The 16,232-nt window shown below is 45.4% G+C and overlaps 1 protein-coding gene across 14 annotated transcripts in view; it reads left to right on the top strand.

Annotated features, from left to right (window-relative positions):
• Positions 1-16,232, top strand: part of SEC31B (SEC31 homolog B, COPII component) — a 30,819-nt gene that overhangs the window by 10,909 nt on the left and 3,678 nt on the right. For 10 of the 14 annotated variants that reach the window (XM_055424860.2, XM_055424864.2, XM_055424872.2 and 7 more), the window contains 16 exons: positions 289-431; positions 1,286-1,385; positions 1,504-1,665; positions 2,216-2,350; positions 5,585-5,815; positions 6,804-6,878; positions 7,140-7,238; positions 8,686-8,785; positions 9,274-9,452; positions 9,718-9,844; positions 10,205-10,350; positions 11,032-11,205; positions 11,670-11,831; positions 15,010-15,187; positions 15,578-15,886; positions 16,114-16,172. In XM_055424860.2, coding sequence (XP_055280835.2) covers positions 289-431; positions 1,286-1,385; positions 1,504-1,665; positions 2,216-2,350; positions 5,585-5,815; positions 6,804-6,878; positions 7,140-7,238; positions 8,686-8,785; positions 9,274-9,452; positions 9,718-9,844; positions 10,205-10,350; positions 11,032-11,205; positions 11,670-11,831; positions 15,010-15,187; positions 15,578-15,886; positions 16,114-16,172 — 2,379 coding nt within the window. The remainder of the gene's footprint in view (positions 1-288; positions 432-1,285; positions 1,386-1,503; positions 1,666-2,215; positions 2,351-5,584; positions 5,816-6,803; positions 6,879-7,139; positions 7,239-8,685; positions 8,786-9,273; positions 9,453-9,717; positions 9,845-10,204; positions 10,351-11,031; positions 11,206-11,669; positions 11,832-15,009; positions 15,188-15,577; positions 15,887-16,113; positions 16,173-16,232) is intronic. The other 4 variants (XM_088842267.1, XM_088842268.1, XM_088842263.1 and 1 more) reach the window with 3 other exon arrangements.

Below are 16,232 nucleotides of genomic sequence, written 5' to 3'. Positions count from 1 at the left end.
AGGGTTCTGCTTTCAGCTGTTACATGTGTGGATTCAGCCCTGTAGTAGATTTCCTATTGAGAGTGAAAGCTCAGAGAAGCCAGACTGAGCTGATCTGGAGGCTTCTAATGCTCCTTGCTTACGGTCATCACTTGTTCCCCAGTGGCTGTGGTGTTACCAATTACATAAGAAAGACACAAAACACAAAGACACAAAATCCTCAGAGAGGTCCCATTTCAGCTAGACAAAAAGGGTTCATAAAAAGAAGAGTCAGGTTCTATTGCCCATTGGGATCTGCTTTGTTCACAGATGCACTGCTCAGGCCTGGCCTGGCACCCAGACGTAGCCACCCAGTTGGTGCTTTGTTCAGAAGATGATCGTCTTCCAGTAATTCAGCTGTGGGACTTGCGCTTTGCCTCCTCACCCCTAAAGGTGCTGGAGAGTCACAGCAGGTAGAATGTCATCTTTGCTGGAGGGCAGGGCATAGCTGACCTGGGTAGAGGGCAATACGTGCCTCACTTTGGCTGGCAGACGTTCTCCCCAGCTTCAGAGCCATCCTGGTGAACATATAGTTACCCACTTCTGGCCCCACCTTCAATCAAGAAGAGTTCCTGTAGACCCTGAGGTTACAGAAAAGAGCCTGAGAGTCCATGTAACCTCCAGACATGCGAGTGGGGGTAGGGTCATGAGAAATATTGGAGCCAATGTTTAGTTCCTCTGGGAGAGCCCCCAGGCTCTGATCTGAGGACATGCTCATTTCTTAGGTAATTAGGTTGCCTCCTCCAAGACTTCTCAATAAAAGAACCTTGGCTACTGCTTTTCCTGTGAACAGGCTTGCCTCTGAAGCTGTAGCTCTTGGGCCTACAGCAGAAGAAGCAGCCCTATAGTCTGTTTTTTCTAACTCAAGGGTCATATCTTTGTACCTCCTTGGGGACTTCTGAGAGTTAGGGCCTCACTACCTTCCTGGGCTAAAAGCACCCCTAGGAATGGGTGCGTCCCTGATTCATGCTGATTCAGAATTTCTACCCACCCTACAATCAGGGAAGAGAAGCAGGCCATCCTGCAGGGACCTGTGGGTGGCAGAGTGGTTATCGCACATCATGCCCACACTCTGAGATTTGACTTGGTTTCTGGCTGCATGACTGCAGCAAGTTTCTCAGTTTCTTCCCAAGCCTCCTTTTCCTCATTTGTAAAATGAATCCACACTGCTTATTTTGAAGGGATGACATTTACCCAAGATACAGAAGGCACGCTACTCGTAGTAGGCATTCAACAAATGTTAGTTCCTCTTTCCTTTCCTTTTTAGGGGGATCCTGTCAGTGTCATGGAGTCAGGCTGATGCTGAGCTGCTGCTCAGTAGTGCTAAGGACAACCAGATCTTGTGCTGGAACCTGGGGAGCAGTGAGGTAGGCTGGCCCTTCTGTGGGTATGCTGGGATGGTAGGGCAGTCTCAGCTGTACCTCTGTGCTCTAGTTGCCTTACCTAAGTCAGAGTTTCCCTCTTGGTTATGTTCCCTCACAATAGGTGGTGTATAAACTACCCACGCTGAGCAGCTGGTGCTTTGATGTGCAGTGGTGCCCTCGGGACCCTTTGGTGTTCTCTGCTGCCTCCTTTGACGGCTGGATCAATTTATACTCTGTGATGGGTAGGAGCTGGGAAGTCCAGCAGATGAGACAGGCCGACAAGGTTTGAAGGGCTTGGTGGAAAATGCTGGAGGGAAGGGACTGTCTCTGTTTGGTGGGAGAACAAAGGACATAAGCCTGGGGAGAAGTGGGGACTACTGAAGACTTAGGAGACTAGGGCCCTGGTTTCGGGAACCCCAGGTTTATGAACCTTTGCACCAGCGTCCATCCTCCTGGAGTGATGTCTTTCCTGCCCAATACAAAGGAGGCCTTTACCTTGACTCTTGTTCTTGGGTGTTCTTTGTGGTATTTCAGGGCAATTGGACTTCCATGCTGGGACCCTCCACTATTTTGAAGAATGAACTTACCTCCCTGTCTCCTATAGATACATTTTGTGTCACACTTCACTGTAGACATTGGATGCAGTTGGCTTTCCAGGAGCCTGCTGCATGGGCAACCCATCCTTACTACCAGCCCCCTGAAATATGAGAGTCCTGACTTTTGTGGGCCAGATTGGGTATCTCAAGGATCCCACCCAAAATGGACTTTGTAGGTGGAGTTCCTGGCTAAGCCACCACTCCACACCGGTGATGCAGGTGTCCTTTTGTCTCCAGATCTCTTCTTCCTTCAGCAAAGGCCAGCCTCTCCCACCATTGCAGGTGCCAAAGCAAGTGGCTCAAGCATCATTGATCCCTCCCCTGAAAAAACCCCCCAAATGGATGAGGAGGCCAGCAGGTGTTTCGTTTGCTGTAAGTGTAGTGTGTGTGTGTAGCCTACTGTGTCCCCAGCATGGAGCCCTGTTCTATAAGAAGTTTATTCTCACTGCCTGAGTCTCAAATCAGGTTCCATTTTATTGCTCAAGCAGCGATTTGCTAAGCTTTCTTCTCAACACCTTTACCCTGCTTGCAGTGCCGGTCCTATCTGAAAGAATTGATTGCTTTTGAACTCTCACTTGTGGAGAATTGCCTGCCATTCCATCTGATCTTCCCGCATACCTGGACTGATAGAGAATGCAGGCATGGTTAGAATACAAAGCAAGAATGGAATGAATAGAAAGCAGAGGAGAAAGAACGTAAATCTCCTCCTCCCCTCTGCTCAAAACCTTTGACGCTCCCCACTGCCATTACCTTATAGACTCCAGGCCAAATGTACACAGAGCCCCATTTACCTCCAGGGATGGTTAGGGGGTGGGGGTTGTTCTTGTTCAGTTGCTTAGTCATGTCAGACTCTTTGCAACCCCATGGACTGTAGCATGCCAGGCGCTCCTCTGTCCTCCACTATCTCCCGGAGTTTGCTCAACCTCATGTCCATTAAGTCTGTGATACCATCCAACCATCTCATCCTCTGTCGCTGCCTTCTCCAGCCCTCAGTCTTTCCCAGCATCAGGGTCTTTTCCAATGAATTGGCTCTTTGCATCAGATGGCCAAAGCATTGGCGCTTTGGCATTGGTCCTTCCAATAAATATTCAGGGTTGATTTTCTTTAAGATTGACTGGTTTGATCTCTTTGCAGTCCAAGGGACTCTCAAGAGTCTTCCCTGGCACCATAAGTCGAAAGCATCAATTCTTCAGTGCTCAGCCTTCTTTATGATCTGGTTCTCACATCTGTACATGACTACTGGAAAACCATAGCTTTGACTCTATGGACTTTTACTGGCAAAGTAATGTTTCTGCTTTTTAATACTCTGTCTAGGTTTGTCATAGGTTTCCTTCCAACAGGCAAGCATCTTTTAATTTTGTGGCTGCAGTCACCATCCACAGTGATTTTAGAGCTCAAGAAATAAAATCTGTCACTGCTTCCACTTTTTTCCCCTTCTCTTTGCCGTGATGTGACGGAACCAGATGCCATGAGCTTAGTTTTTTGTGTGTTGCATTTTAAGTCAGTTTTGGCACTCTCTTCTTTTACTCTCATCAAGAGGCTCTTTAGTTCCTCTTCACTTTCTGCCATTAGAGTGGTGTCAACTGCATTTCTGAAGCTGTTGATATTTCTCCCAGAAATCTTGATTCCAGTTTGTGATTCATCCAGCCCAGCATTTCAAATGATGTACTCTGCATAGAAGTTAAATAAGCAGGGTGACAATATATGGGGGATGAGGGACACTATCCTAAACATTGTTTATTGTACTGTTCTCACATTCCAAACCCAACCCCTCTCCCAGTGGGGGACAGCAGAGGGAAGGATTTTCCTGCATGCCTCCCACCAACATCCCCTCTTAACCCTCAGTCCCTCTGTCTGTGGTCCACTGAGACTCAGCTAGGGACTAGGGCCAAGGGGAAATGGAGATCTCTCCTTAGGAAGGACAGGAGGAAGAGGGTAGAGAATTTGATACCCCCCACATCTCCTGCCCTCGGAGAAGGCAATGGCAAGCCACTCCAGTACTATTGCCTAGAAAATCCCATGGATGGAGGAGCCTGGTAGGCTGCAGTCCGTGGGGTCGCTAAGGGTCGGACACGACTGAGCGACTTCACTTTCACTTTTCACTTTCCACTTTCACACATTGGAGAAGGAAATGGCAACCCACTCCAGTGTTCTTGCCTGGAGAATCCCAGGGACAGGGGAGCCTGGTGGGCTTCCGTCTATGGGGTCACACAGAGTCGGACACGACTGAAGTGACTTAGCAGCAGCAGCAGCATCTCCTGCCCTAGGAGAACAGAGGTTAGCAAACAGTCCATGCCATTCAACATTCAAAAAAGAATACATATAAGCACTTTGTAAAACTATTGAGTATTATACAGATCAAAAGTTAAGATGGCTGTGTTTAGCACTGACCTGTAGTGTAGATTTTGTGCTGTAAGAGTCACGAGAATAATTCTGGCTAGAAGTACTCATTAAAGAGGGAGAGTAGTGAATGGTTGGGGAGTAGAGCAGTAGTTGTCTAGCATGACTGCAATTGGAGTAGACTGAAGAACTTAAAAAAAATTACCAGTCCCTGGGTACCACCTCCAGAGCTTCTGATTTTTTTGTCTGGGGTATAGCCTGGTAACATTGGATAACTCCCCAGGTGGTTTTAATGTGCAGCCAAGGTGAAGAACTGCTGGAGTAAGGGAACTTGACTGGGCTCTGCTTCTGTGCCAGGTGCTTTATATAATAAAGTACCTAATTTGGTGAGAAGGATGCTCAGGTGGGAGTGTTGTGGTGGATGAAGGCATAGAAGCAGGAATGTACCGGGCACTTTGGAGAGACAGAGTGATCACATGAATGAACAGAGAGAATGGTGCTAGAGAGGCAGGTCTGGTCCTGATTTTGAAAGATTTTGTGCATTATAGGCAGAGAAGCTTATCTCTTCCGTGGCTTTGTGAAACCAGTACAAGCTCCGGGATGGCCGTAGGAAAAGGGTGGTAGTCTAGGGCTTGGAATGGAGGAGGAAAATGCTAGCACAGGGCATGGGAGACACTGAATAAGAGGGGGGAAGATTTTATTGTTGCTCAGCTACAGTGGGTAAATAGACTGTGATAATGACAAGGAGTTTAGTTCAGAGTTACCTGGGATACTGATAACTATCAGTCGTGTCCAGTTCTTTGCGACCCCATGGACTGTAGCCTACCAGGCTGCTCCATCCATGGGATTTTCCAGGCAAGAGTACTGGAGTGGGTTGCCATTTCCTTCTCCAGGGGACCTTCCCAATTCAGGGATCGAACCCGGCTCTCCCGCATTGCAGGCAGACGCTTTACCGTCTGAGCCACCAGGGAAGCCCCCTACCTGGGATAGTGATAACTATCATATAACTCTAGGAGAATGATGGTACCAGAACAGGTGAGGAAAGGATGAGTCCCATGGACTGTACCTTTTAAGTTAATGGTGCTGAAAGTGCAGGGGTGGTTTTGGTATGTGGGCACATTCACTACTCTATTCCTGATTCTTTCTACCCCCAGGAATTTTTTTTTTTTTTTTTCCTATCTTTTAGGGTTGACCAGTAGATAGCCTCCCCTGTAATCCTGACTTGGTATTAATTTTTACCCTACCCTTCTTGTTTTTCTTTATCAGTTTGGGGGCAAGCTGGTGACCTTTGGCCTCCCCAGCACCCCTGTCCATCAGGTGTCACAGCCTTGCCTCCGCCTAGTCTTTATCAGTCAGGTCACCACAGAACCTGAATTCCTGACACAGTCAGCTGAGCTGCAGGAGGCCCTGGGGTCAAGAAATCTCCTGAATTACTGTCAGAACAAGATCCAGCAAGCATCACTGCAAAGCGAAAAGATGCTCTGGCAGTTCCTGAAGGTAGGAAGCCTGAAGGCTGGCTGCTCAGAAGTGTCTCCCCAAAGCCAGATACCTCAGTCTCTGTCAACAACCACCCTATGGCCAAGATTACAGAGGTCTTAACTCTGCTGGGTTTTTTCCTACATAGCACCCAGCCTGGGAACAAAATCTTCATTTTACCAGAGGCTCAGAAACTCTCTGTGGCTAGGGAAACTGAGGCATACAAGTGACATTGGCCTTTTTTCTACTATTGCTGATGTCCTGGGTACTTTACCAGAGCCAAGGTGAAGGCTTTTCCAGTACCATGCCATGGGGCAGTAGGAAGGGAAGAAGATCAGCTGGAAGGAGTCTTCTCACCTCGCCGTTTAGATTCACAAGACTGCATCAAGTGGTTCTCTTCTTCAGGAGTCCTTGTTGCAGTCCATGCAGCAGCTTAGAGTTCTCCCCTTCAGCTCCTCGGAAGACAGCTCAGGTGCAAGAAGATGAGATATACGTCAAGCTGGTGTGTTAGCTGCCCTAGCTTAGAAGCCTCAGACCCACAAGGGCCAATATCTCTTTTATGAACTCCAGAAGCATAGCTTCTAGGGTTCCTGCAAGGGATTTGCTTAGTACAAGAGTCCTTGCTCTCAGGGAACCCAAAGTGTGGTGTCCACATCAGTTATTAATAGTTTACATAGTTCCAGTCCAGATGCAATTTACTAGTCACAAGCAGTGTTGCCTAGAAATTTAGTTGACATTTTACTCTTATCAGGTTACCAGCGTAATAGATCTAGGAAGTCAACTTGAAGGTCCAGTTCTCATGCAGAAGGGAGAAAGGATTTGTTAACACATCTACCCATAATCCCACAGGAATCAAGTCTGCGGAAAAGAGTGGAGAGATGGTGTTGGCCTCAAGGGGCACTTCTGGTAGAGCTACATTTGAGGGTACACTAGCACAGATGTCCAACTGGTGCAGGAGAGAGTCATTCACATTCATTTAATGGACACTTCTGTGTTCTGTGGCTCCTAGGTGACTTTAGAGAAGGACTCCAGGATGAAATTCCTGAAGCTATTAGGATACAGTAAGGATGAACTTCAGAAGAAGGTAAGCTGCTTTCACATCAGAAATACATGTTTGTTGCAGAAAAAGAGAATCCTGCTAGTGGAAACCATCTCAGAATACCTCTTCCTGGGCTTCAATAATGCATATATGAGCATTTTACCTCCTGGAGTTATTCTGTTTCCCAGGAAAATGGTACAAAGATCTTAGTAAGTCAGTTGGTGGAGTATGAAGGTGGGAAGAAAAGCTTAATATTTATTTGATCTCGTGTTGGGAAGAGTGGTATTCATATATTTCTCCCTGCAGGTGGCCACATGGTTGAGGAGTGATTTGAGGCTGGGTGAGAGCCCTCAGTCCAAGGGAGATGACCTCAACAGTAACAGACAACAGGCCTTCTCCATACAGGTATAGAAGGAGCCCAGCCAGTCCCATCTAGGGTAGCATAGAAAACCTGCCCTTAGGGAATCTTCCCCTTCCTAGCCCTTCACTTTGCTCTCAATAAGTGCTCAGCTTCTGTGGACGTTTTCAAACTCCTCACTCATTTAGAACCAGGGAGAGACACAGACCCCATAAGGTTTGGAGCTAGGAGTGGAGCTCTTTTAAGCACGAAGTATAGCACTTCCCAAACTTTACCTGGTTATTCTTTTAGCTTTACCCATTAAGAGCCAACTTTTTTTTTTTTAATTGAAATATAGTTGATTTACAATGTTGTGTTAATTTCTGCTGTACTACAAAGTGATTTAGTTATGTGTGTGTGTGTATATATATATATACACACATACATACATTCTTTTTTATATTCTTTTCCATTATGGTTTATCACAAGATACTGAATATAATTCCCCATGCCGTACAGTAGAACCTTGTTTATCCATTCTGTGGACCTTAGTTCGAATCTGCTAATCCCACACTCCCACTCCATCCCTTCCTCACCTCCCTCCCCCTTGGCAACCACAAGTCTGTTCTCTATGTCTATGAGTCTGTTTCTATTTCACAGAGAAGTTCATTTGTATCATATTTTAGATTTCACATATAAATGGTATCATATGGTATTTATCTTTCTTCATCTTGCTACAAATGGCATTATTTCATTTTTTATGGCTGAGTAGTATTCCATTGTGTATGTATCACATCCTCTATCCATTCATCTGTTAGTGAACATTTAGGTTGTTTCCTGTCTTAGCTGTTGTGAATAGTGCTGCTGTGAACATAGGGATGCATGTATCTTTTTGAATTATAGTTTTGTCCATATATATGCTCAGGAGAGGGATTGCTTTATCATATGGAAACTCTAGTTTTTTAAGGAACCTCCATACTGTTTTGGCTACACCAGCTTACATTCCCACCAACAGTGTAAGAGGGTCCCCTTTTCTCTACACCCTCTCCAGCATTTATTTGTAGACATTTTAATGATGGCCATTCTGATTAGTGTAAGGTAATATCTCACTGTAGTTTTGATTTGCATCTCTCAATAATTGAGCATCTTTTCATGTGCCTGTTGACCATTTGTATGTCTTCATTCGAAATATATCTGTTTAGGTTGTCTGTCCATTTTTCAGTTGGGTTGTTTTTTGTTGTTATTGAATTGTATGAGCTGTTTTGTATATTTTGGAAATTAAGCCCTTGTCAGTCACATCGTTTGTAAATATTTTCTCCCATTCTGTATATTGTCTTTTGTTTTTCTTTGCTGTGCAAAAGCTTGGAAGTTTGATTATGTCCCATTTGTTTATTTTTGCTTTTATTTCTATTGAAGGGACAACTCTTAATAGCACTCCCAGAGAGAGCGACTAAGCCAACTCTCTGTCTTCTAGGCTCATTTCCCAAGTCGCCACTTTTGTCCTTCTTTGTACAGATCTCCAAACATACCACCTGGGAAGCCTCAGCCTCCTCAGCCTTCTTTGATGAGCTGATCCCTCAAAACATGACTCCGTGGGAGATCCCCATCACAGAAGGTACCCTGACCCTGAGGGAGAGGAACTCTCTGTGTGGGGGTAGGTGGGCTCAGAGTTCTCGAGACTTGGAGACACTGCCTTCTTGTCCCCGGCTTCCTGCTTCCCCTCATGATCGCAAATGCTGGGTGGTCCTGTACCAGTCAGAGCTCTCTCTGGCTAAAGATTTTCATGGATGCATCCTGGCCTTCTACCAAGGTATTCTTCATTCTTCTGTCTTCCTGCTTAAAGAACTGTGACCCTCTTCTTGTTGAGCAAACACACGGCACACCTGTGATGCTGCCATGAGTCCCTCCCTTGTCTGGGGTTCTGTCCTTAGAGATTTACCACTGGACCTGGGCACCCCTGGACAACCCCCTGCATTTTGTTGTGAAGGAATCAATCTTGGGAGTTTGGGGTCAGGGAGACTCAGGGAGGCAGGGTATAGGAAGTGGGGACAGAAAGCGCTGGTCTGAGGGCAGGCTGATGCAGAGGGGATACTCTGCCTGCAGACACGGAGGGACTCCTGAGCCGGGCTCTCCTGCTTGGAGAACTGGGCCCTGCTGTGGAGCTGTGTCTGAAGGAAGAACGCTTTGCTGATGCCATCATCCTGGCCCAGGCTGGAGGCTCAGATCTGCTGAAGCAAGCACAGGAGCGCTACTTGGCCAAGAAGAAAACCAGAATTGCCCCGGTAACTGCCCACCATACAGAGAGGAGGAGGAGGGTATTACTTGGACCTTGTCAAGTGGCTGTCCACACTACAGGACTGTCGTTTAAAGGATCTGCCTCTCTCTCCTCCTACTCCAACCACCCTTACCTTACCCCGAGCCCCTAGTCAGTGGTTAAATAGGAAGGCTACTTAGGAGGGGCTTGTCTCAGCATATCCCTGTGTGTGACTCCTGCTGCCTATGCTGCATGAACAGCTGATGGCCTCCTTCCCTCACTGCCCATTACAGCTGCTAGCCTGCATTATACAGAAGAATTGGAAAGACATGGTGTGTGCCTGTAGCCTGAAGAACTGGAGAGAGGCTCTGGCCTTGCTGCTGACATACTCAGAGCCAGAGAAATTCCCCGAGCTCTGTGGTAGGTGGCCCTTGGCTCCAAGATGGAGTGGTGTGACTCTAGCATGGAGTCAGTGGACACACTGAGGGAGGAGACAGAGGCACAGCCTGAACTCTGGGAAGCCAAGCTATGTTGTCAGGGACTAGAGTGCATCTCTACTTTCTGTGGAGGGCATTTATTGTCTTCTTTTACTTTTTCTTGTCAGATCTGAGTGCAAAAGCTTTGCCCTTCACTGCAGAGCAGGATTAGCCTTGGTATTGTCTTAAAGTCACTGTAGCTACTTGTCCCATAGCTCATGGTCCCCCACCTGTTTTCAAACAGGAGAAGGAGGAGAAGCACAGGGAAGCTGTGCCATTTTAAGAAGCTTCTCTCTCTCTGCAGACAGGCTGGGAACTCGTATGGAGCAGGAAAGTGGCTGGGCACTCACCTCTGAAGCCAGACTCTGTTACGTGTGCTCAGGGAGTGTGGAGCGGCTGGTGGAATGCTGGGCAAAATGCCAGCCAGCTTCATCCCCCATGGCTTTACAGGTACCCCTTCACTTCAGGACCCTGGTCCCTCCATACCAGGCCTTCAGGAGAGGCTAGCAGTGGAGATTGCAGGGACATCAGAGGCGAGTCTTCTATGTATCCAGGCTAGAATCAGGAGTTTTAGGAAAGAGGGAAGGGCCCTCAAAGTCTGGGACCTTTTCCATGGATAATCTGTCATCTTCCCTCCTTCTCAGTCAAGGGAGGTTGAGTAGCAGCTGCTTAGATATTAACTTCATAATTTTTTCCCACTTCAGGTTTGGGTATATAAGTTGACTCTGTATTTGAATAATACTGAGTTTGGGCCTTCTATTAGCGTCTATGAAAAGTTCTATGAATCTAAGTTGTACCAGATACTCTGCGGGTGCCCAGAGAAGATGGTGATCACAGTCACAAGGAGACAAAGTCACATATGAAATAAAAGGATAACAGAATCTGAAATTGAGATGTATTAGCATAAAAGGTAAAGAATCCAAAATGAAGAGGCAGAAATGTGTAAGAGTGTAAAACCCAAACAGCTTGGGAGGTGAAGCCAAGTGGACCTTCTCTGGCTGTCATGTCTCTTACATATCATATAGCATTACCTGCTATCCATAGCAGGGAAGTCCTTGGTTGAGCTGCCTGAGCTAAGAGAGCAGCGTGTACGTTGATGAGGACCGACTGCCCTTTTCTTTGTCCTTCCAGGACCTGATGGAGAAAGTGATGGTCCTTAACAGGAGCTTGGAGCTACTGTGGGGTCCTGATGGAGTGAGCCCAGGCCCTGCCACAACCTACAGAATCACTCAGTATGCCAACCTCCTGGCAGCCCAGGGCAGCCTGGCCACTGCCATGAGCTACCTACCCACTGACTGTGATCAGGTGAGTGGGAACATGTGGAGAGAGCAAACCATTTCTTTCAGACATCTTTACACTGGCTGAGCACTTCTGTATTGCAGGCACTATGCTAAATGCTAATGCTCCCAGGATAAATAAGACCTAGTCCTTCAGGAAGTTCACAGTCTCTTGGAGAAAAACCAGATGTCAATAATTTATCCTGCCATAACAGAAGCTTATACTAAGCATTGTGGGACTTCACAGGCAAGGGGCTGGCTTTGTTTGGAGAAGCCGAAGGCGGCTTCTCAGTGGTTTAAAACAGTTGAGTTGGACCTTCAAAGAGAAATAACTAGTAAAGCAGATGTTAGTTTGGCAGGGGTTAGAGACCTTTTGAGTTCTCTGAGATGGCTAAAATGTGGAGGGTCAGCTGAGGTTTGAAAGCTATGTGGGGCTAGTCTTGTAAGAAAGGATGTTTGCTTGTTTTAATTTCATTATTGTAACTTTTATAGCTACCAGTTCAGCAGCTGAGAGATCGACTTTTTCATGCCCAGGGTTCTGGTGTCTTGGGCCAGCAGTCTCCCCCTTTGCCTTTTCCCCGGGTTGTCGTGGGAGCTACCCCCTACTCTCAAGAGACATCCTCTCCCAGACTGAAATTCCAGTCTTCTCACCAGGTAAGACCCTGCTTATTCTATCATTCAAAAATACCTATTAAGTGTCTACCAAGTACCAGGCATGATTGGAATATATTAATTAAAAAGATGATGAATATTCCTATCTTCATAAAGCATAGATTCAGTTATTTTTAAATAGCTGTTTATTGAACAACTGCTAGGCACTTAGAACAGAAAAGTATACAAACCATGATCCTTGCCCTTAATTTGCTCATAGTCTAGTGAAAAGATAGATATGTAAAAATTAACTACAGTAAAATTCACAAATGCCCTGATTGGGATATGATAAAAGAGCCCTGAGATCACACAGAAAGCAATTTACTGATATTTGATCTGAGTCTTGAAGATTAAAAGTTATTTAAACAAAGGAAGAGGGAAGAAAGGTTATTTCAGGCAGAGGGAATGGCATCTGCCAAGGCAGTAAAGGGAAAGTAAGCAAAGCCTGTTTGAGGAATGACTAACATTTTAATGACTTTACAAAGCAGGTGTTTGTGGCAGTGGAATGAATTAGTTGAGGCTGGGGTAACAGTATGTATAGTTAGATCAGGAGAGACCTGGTATTTCTGTGTTCAGGAGTTTAGACTTGACCCTGAAGGCATTCTGGAGCTATTGAGTGGTCTTATGCAGGGGTGGGATTAGCTATGTGTCTAGGAAGGGCAAGGCTAGAGACGGTTAGGAGCATAGCAGGAGATGATGAAGGAATGAAGTGATCTAAAACTAGTAAGTGAGGTTGGATTTGAGATATTTAGTAGGTAGAATTGACAGAAACTGATGATGGTGTAGAGGACAGTGGATGTCCAGAGGATGGATAGGATGCTGTTAATTTATGAGACCAGGAGCCTACCTGAGGGGAGCAAAATCCAGGGAAATTGTAGATAAAGATATTAGGCAGGAAAATTCTGATGATTTATCCTGTCCCATCTTTTAATTTCCACCCTCATTTTTGTCCCTTCCTCTGCTCCACCTCCATTTTCTTACTTGCTCATTTTCTCTCCCTCCCTCCCCAACCTTCCTCTCTCTTTTCTACTTTGAAATAATTATAGATTCACAAGAAGACACAATGAAATGTACTGGGAAGTCTCATGCATACCAGGCCCACCACATCCCATGTCAGTATCTCAGACAACCACAATACAATAGCAAGACCAGGAAATTGACATTAATATTATCCACAGATTCCACTGGTTTTACATGTCCTCATATGTGTGGAGAAGGAAATGGCAACCCACTCCAGTGTTCTTGCCTGGAGAATCCCAGGGACGGGGGAGCCTGGTGGGCTGACGTCTATGGGGTCACACAGAGTCGGACACGACTAAGGTGACTTAGCAGCAGCAGCATATGTGTGTGTGTGTGTGTGTGTGTGTGTATAACTATGTAAGAAACTTTCTTTCCATCTTTTTAATAGTCCTTCACAGAGCAAGAAAAAAAATTAATTTTATAAGGTCCAATTTATAAAGTTTTCCTTCTGTGGTTCATGCTTTTCATGTCAAGTCAAAGAACTGTTAGCCTAGTACAAGTTTCCCTAAATTTCCTACTGTTTTTTTCTAGAAGTAGTTTTATGTTTTAAGTCATGTTCTACTTTGGATTAATTTTTGTGTAAGTGTGAAATTTGAGTCAAGGTTTATTTTTTTTTGCCAATGGATATCCAGAATCATTTATTAAAAAGGCTATCCCTCTTCCTTTTTTCCCAGATACATGCCTTTCATTTCTCTTGCCTTTTTGTAGTATTAAAATGAGAATGGTGAGTGTGAACACATTAACCTTGTTTCCAGTCTTAGGGGTAGAACGTTCAGTCTTTCAGCACCAAGAATAATGGTCAGTTCAGTTCAGTTCAGTTCAGTCGCTCAGTCGTGTCCGACTCTCCGCGACCCCATGAATCACAGCACGCCAGGCCTCCCTGTCCATCACCAACTCCCGGAGTTCACTCAAACTCATGTCCACAGAGTCGGTGATGCCATCCAGCCATCTCATTCTCCGTCGTCCCCTTCTCCTCCCGCCCCCAACCTTTCCCAGCATCAGAGTCTTTTCCAGTGAGTCAACTCGTCGCATGAGGTGGCCAAAGTATTGCAGTTTCAGCTTTAGCATCAGTCCCTCCAATGAACATCCAGGATTGATCTCCTCTAGAATGGACTGGTTGGATCTCCTTGCAGTATAAGGGACTCTCAAGAGTCTTCTCCAACACCACAGTTCAAAAGCATCGATTCTTCGGCGGTCAGCCTTCTTCACAGTCCAACTCTCACATCCATACATGACCACGGGAAAAACCATTGCCTTGACTAGACGGACCTTGGTAGCTCTAGGTTTTTGTAGATGCTCTTTGTGAAGCTAAGGAAATTCCTTCTTTTCCTGGTGTGCTGAGTCAGGAATCAGTGCTGAATTTTGTCAGATGTTTTTTCTGCATCATTTTGTATGATCAAATGATTTTTCTTCTGATATGATGGATTACGTTGATTGATTTTTAAATATATCATGATATGCATTCCATGACCATGAATAAATACTATTTGGTTGTGGTATATTATTTTTATATACATTGCTGGATTTGATTTACTAAAATTTTGCTGAGGATTTTTGTGCCTAAGTTTATGAGAAATATTGATCTGTAGTTTTATTTTGTGGTGTTGGTATCAGGGTAGTACTGACCTCATAAAGTAAATTAGGAAATGGTCCTTCTATATTCTAGAAGAGATTATGGAAACTTTGTGTCAATTGTTTGAGTGTTTGGTAACATTTCTCCAGTGAAACTATCTAGTTCTACCTAGAAACTTTTTGGGGAAGGGGGTGGGAGGAGGTTTTTAATTATAAGTTTAATTCCTTGAATAGTTATAGAACATTCAAGTTTTTGGTTTAATTTGGCAGAGTTTTGGTAGTTTGTGGTTCTTGAGGAATTGGTCCATTTTTCTAAGTTGTCAAATTATTTGTAAAGTTATTTGTAACATTCCTTATCATCTCTTTCATGGATGCAGGGTCTGTTGGAGTATTCTCTGCTTCATCCTCTATCCTGATGAATTGTGTCATCTCTGTTTATCTTTGTTAGTCTTTATAAAGATTTATCCATTTTGTTGATTTTTTTAAAAATTAGCCTTTGGTTTCATTTTCCCTGTTGTTTTTCCATTTTCAGTTACTTAGTACTTTCTTTTCCTTTCCAAGATGCTGATCCTTTTTTCTCTTCCTACAGGTTCCAATTCTACCTCCAAGGTCAAGGATTTTTACACCTCAGTCATCACTAATGATGCCTTTGACACCTTCCCATCTTATCTCTTATCAAGGCTCCAGAATGCAGAATACAAGTGACTACAGGCCATCTGGGGTCCAGGAAGCACAGCCTTTGCCTCTGGGCCCTGCAGTAAGGCCTGGTGAGTGACCAACTGAATGGAGATCTGGCTAGACAGAGTGCAGAGAAAAACAGCTGGCATGGCTGGCATGGATTTGGGAAGTAATATGTCCATATAGTGGGAGGAGCTTGGAGTCTGAATTCTTTCTACTGTCAGTACTTGGCTTTGTACTTTGGGCACTATACCTAGCCACTTTGTTTCTTTTGAAAATTGAGAGTGATTGTTATATTTTTCATTTCAACCCCACAGGATTGTTTTCAGGGTCAAATAAGGAATATAGTTAAAAACAGTTTGTAAATGGTAGATCTCCATACACTTATATTATTTATTATATATATATATATATATATTTTAAATTCCTCAGTGATTCCTCTCTGATGTGGTCTGAATCTCTTCTCTGTCCCATTTCAGCTTTATCTCAGCCTCAGCTGTTAGGAGGGCAAAGGGTGCAAGCTCCTAACCCCGTGGGATTCCCTGGAACATGGCCTCTCCTGGCTTCACCCATGGCACCCCCAGACATTATGCAGCCTGGCTCTGTCTCGCTGCCTTGGGCTCCTCCAGTGCCCACTCTGTTACCCGTGAGAGCACCAGGCTTCAGCCCTATGAGCTCCCAGCCACCGGCCCCTCCTGTCAGCTTCCCTGCGGCCCACCCTCCAGGAGGGCCAGGCACTCCACGCGCTGGTGTCCTCCCGGCCACTGGCATCACGATTCCTCACCTAGGTCAGTCTTCTCCCACGGCCTCCCTCTCCTTCCCTCCCCACTACCCCCTTGGGAGTCTCTTTCCTCAAGCCAGTGAACTAGGATTAGGAATGTCAACTGAGAGTGTGGCTGGTCTGCAGAGGGTGTGTGTGGAAGACTCCAACCAAAACAATTTTACTGATCTTCAGACCGAAAATTTCCGTGTTTCTGGTCATGCCCCTAAATACCCCTGTGTTTATACTATGCAGGACCTCAGGATTCCTTGAAAAATGCTCCAGTGCCCAAAGGAAACCTCCAGAGGAAAAAGGTGAATACATCTCTCCCCACTCAACCCTCACGCATTCACCAACGAGCCACGCTCTAGTTC

Source organism: Moschus berezovskii, chromosome 12, assembly GCF_049115385.1.
Source record: "Moschus berezovskii isolate FMDL1 chromosome 12, NW_MosBer_1.0, whole genome shotgun sequence".
Classification (NCBI taxonomy): Eukaryota; Metazoa; Chordata; class Mammalia; order Artiodactyla; family Moschidae; genus Moschus; species Moschus berezovskii.
This window is presented reverse-complemented; position numbering and strand designations above follow the sequence as displayed.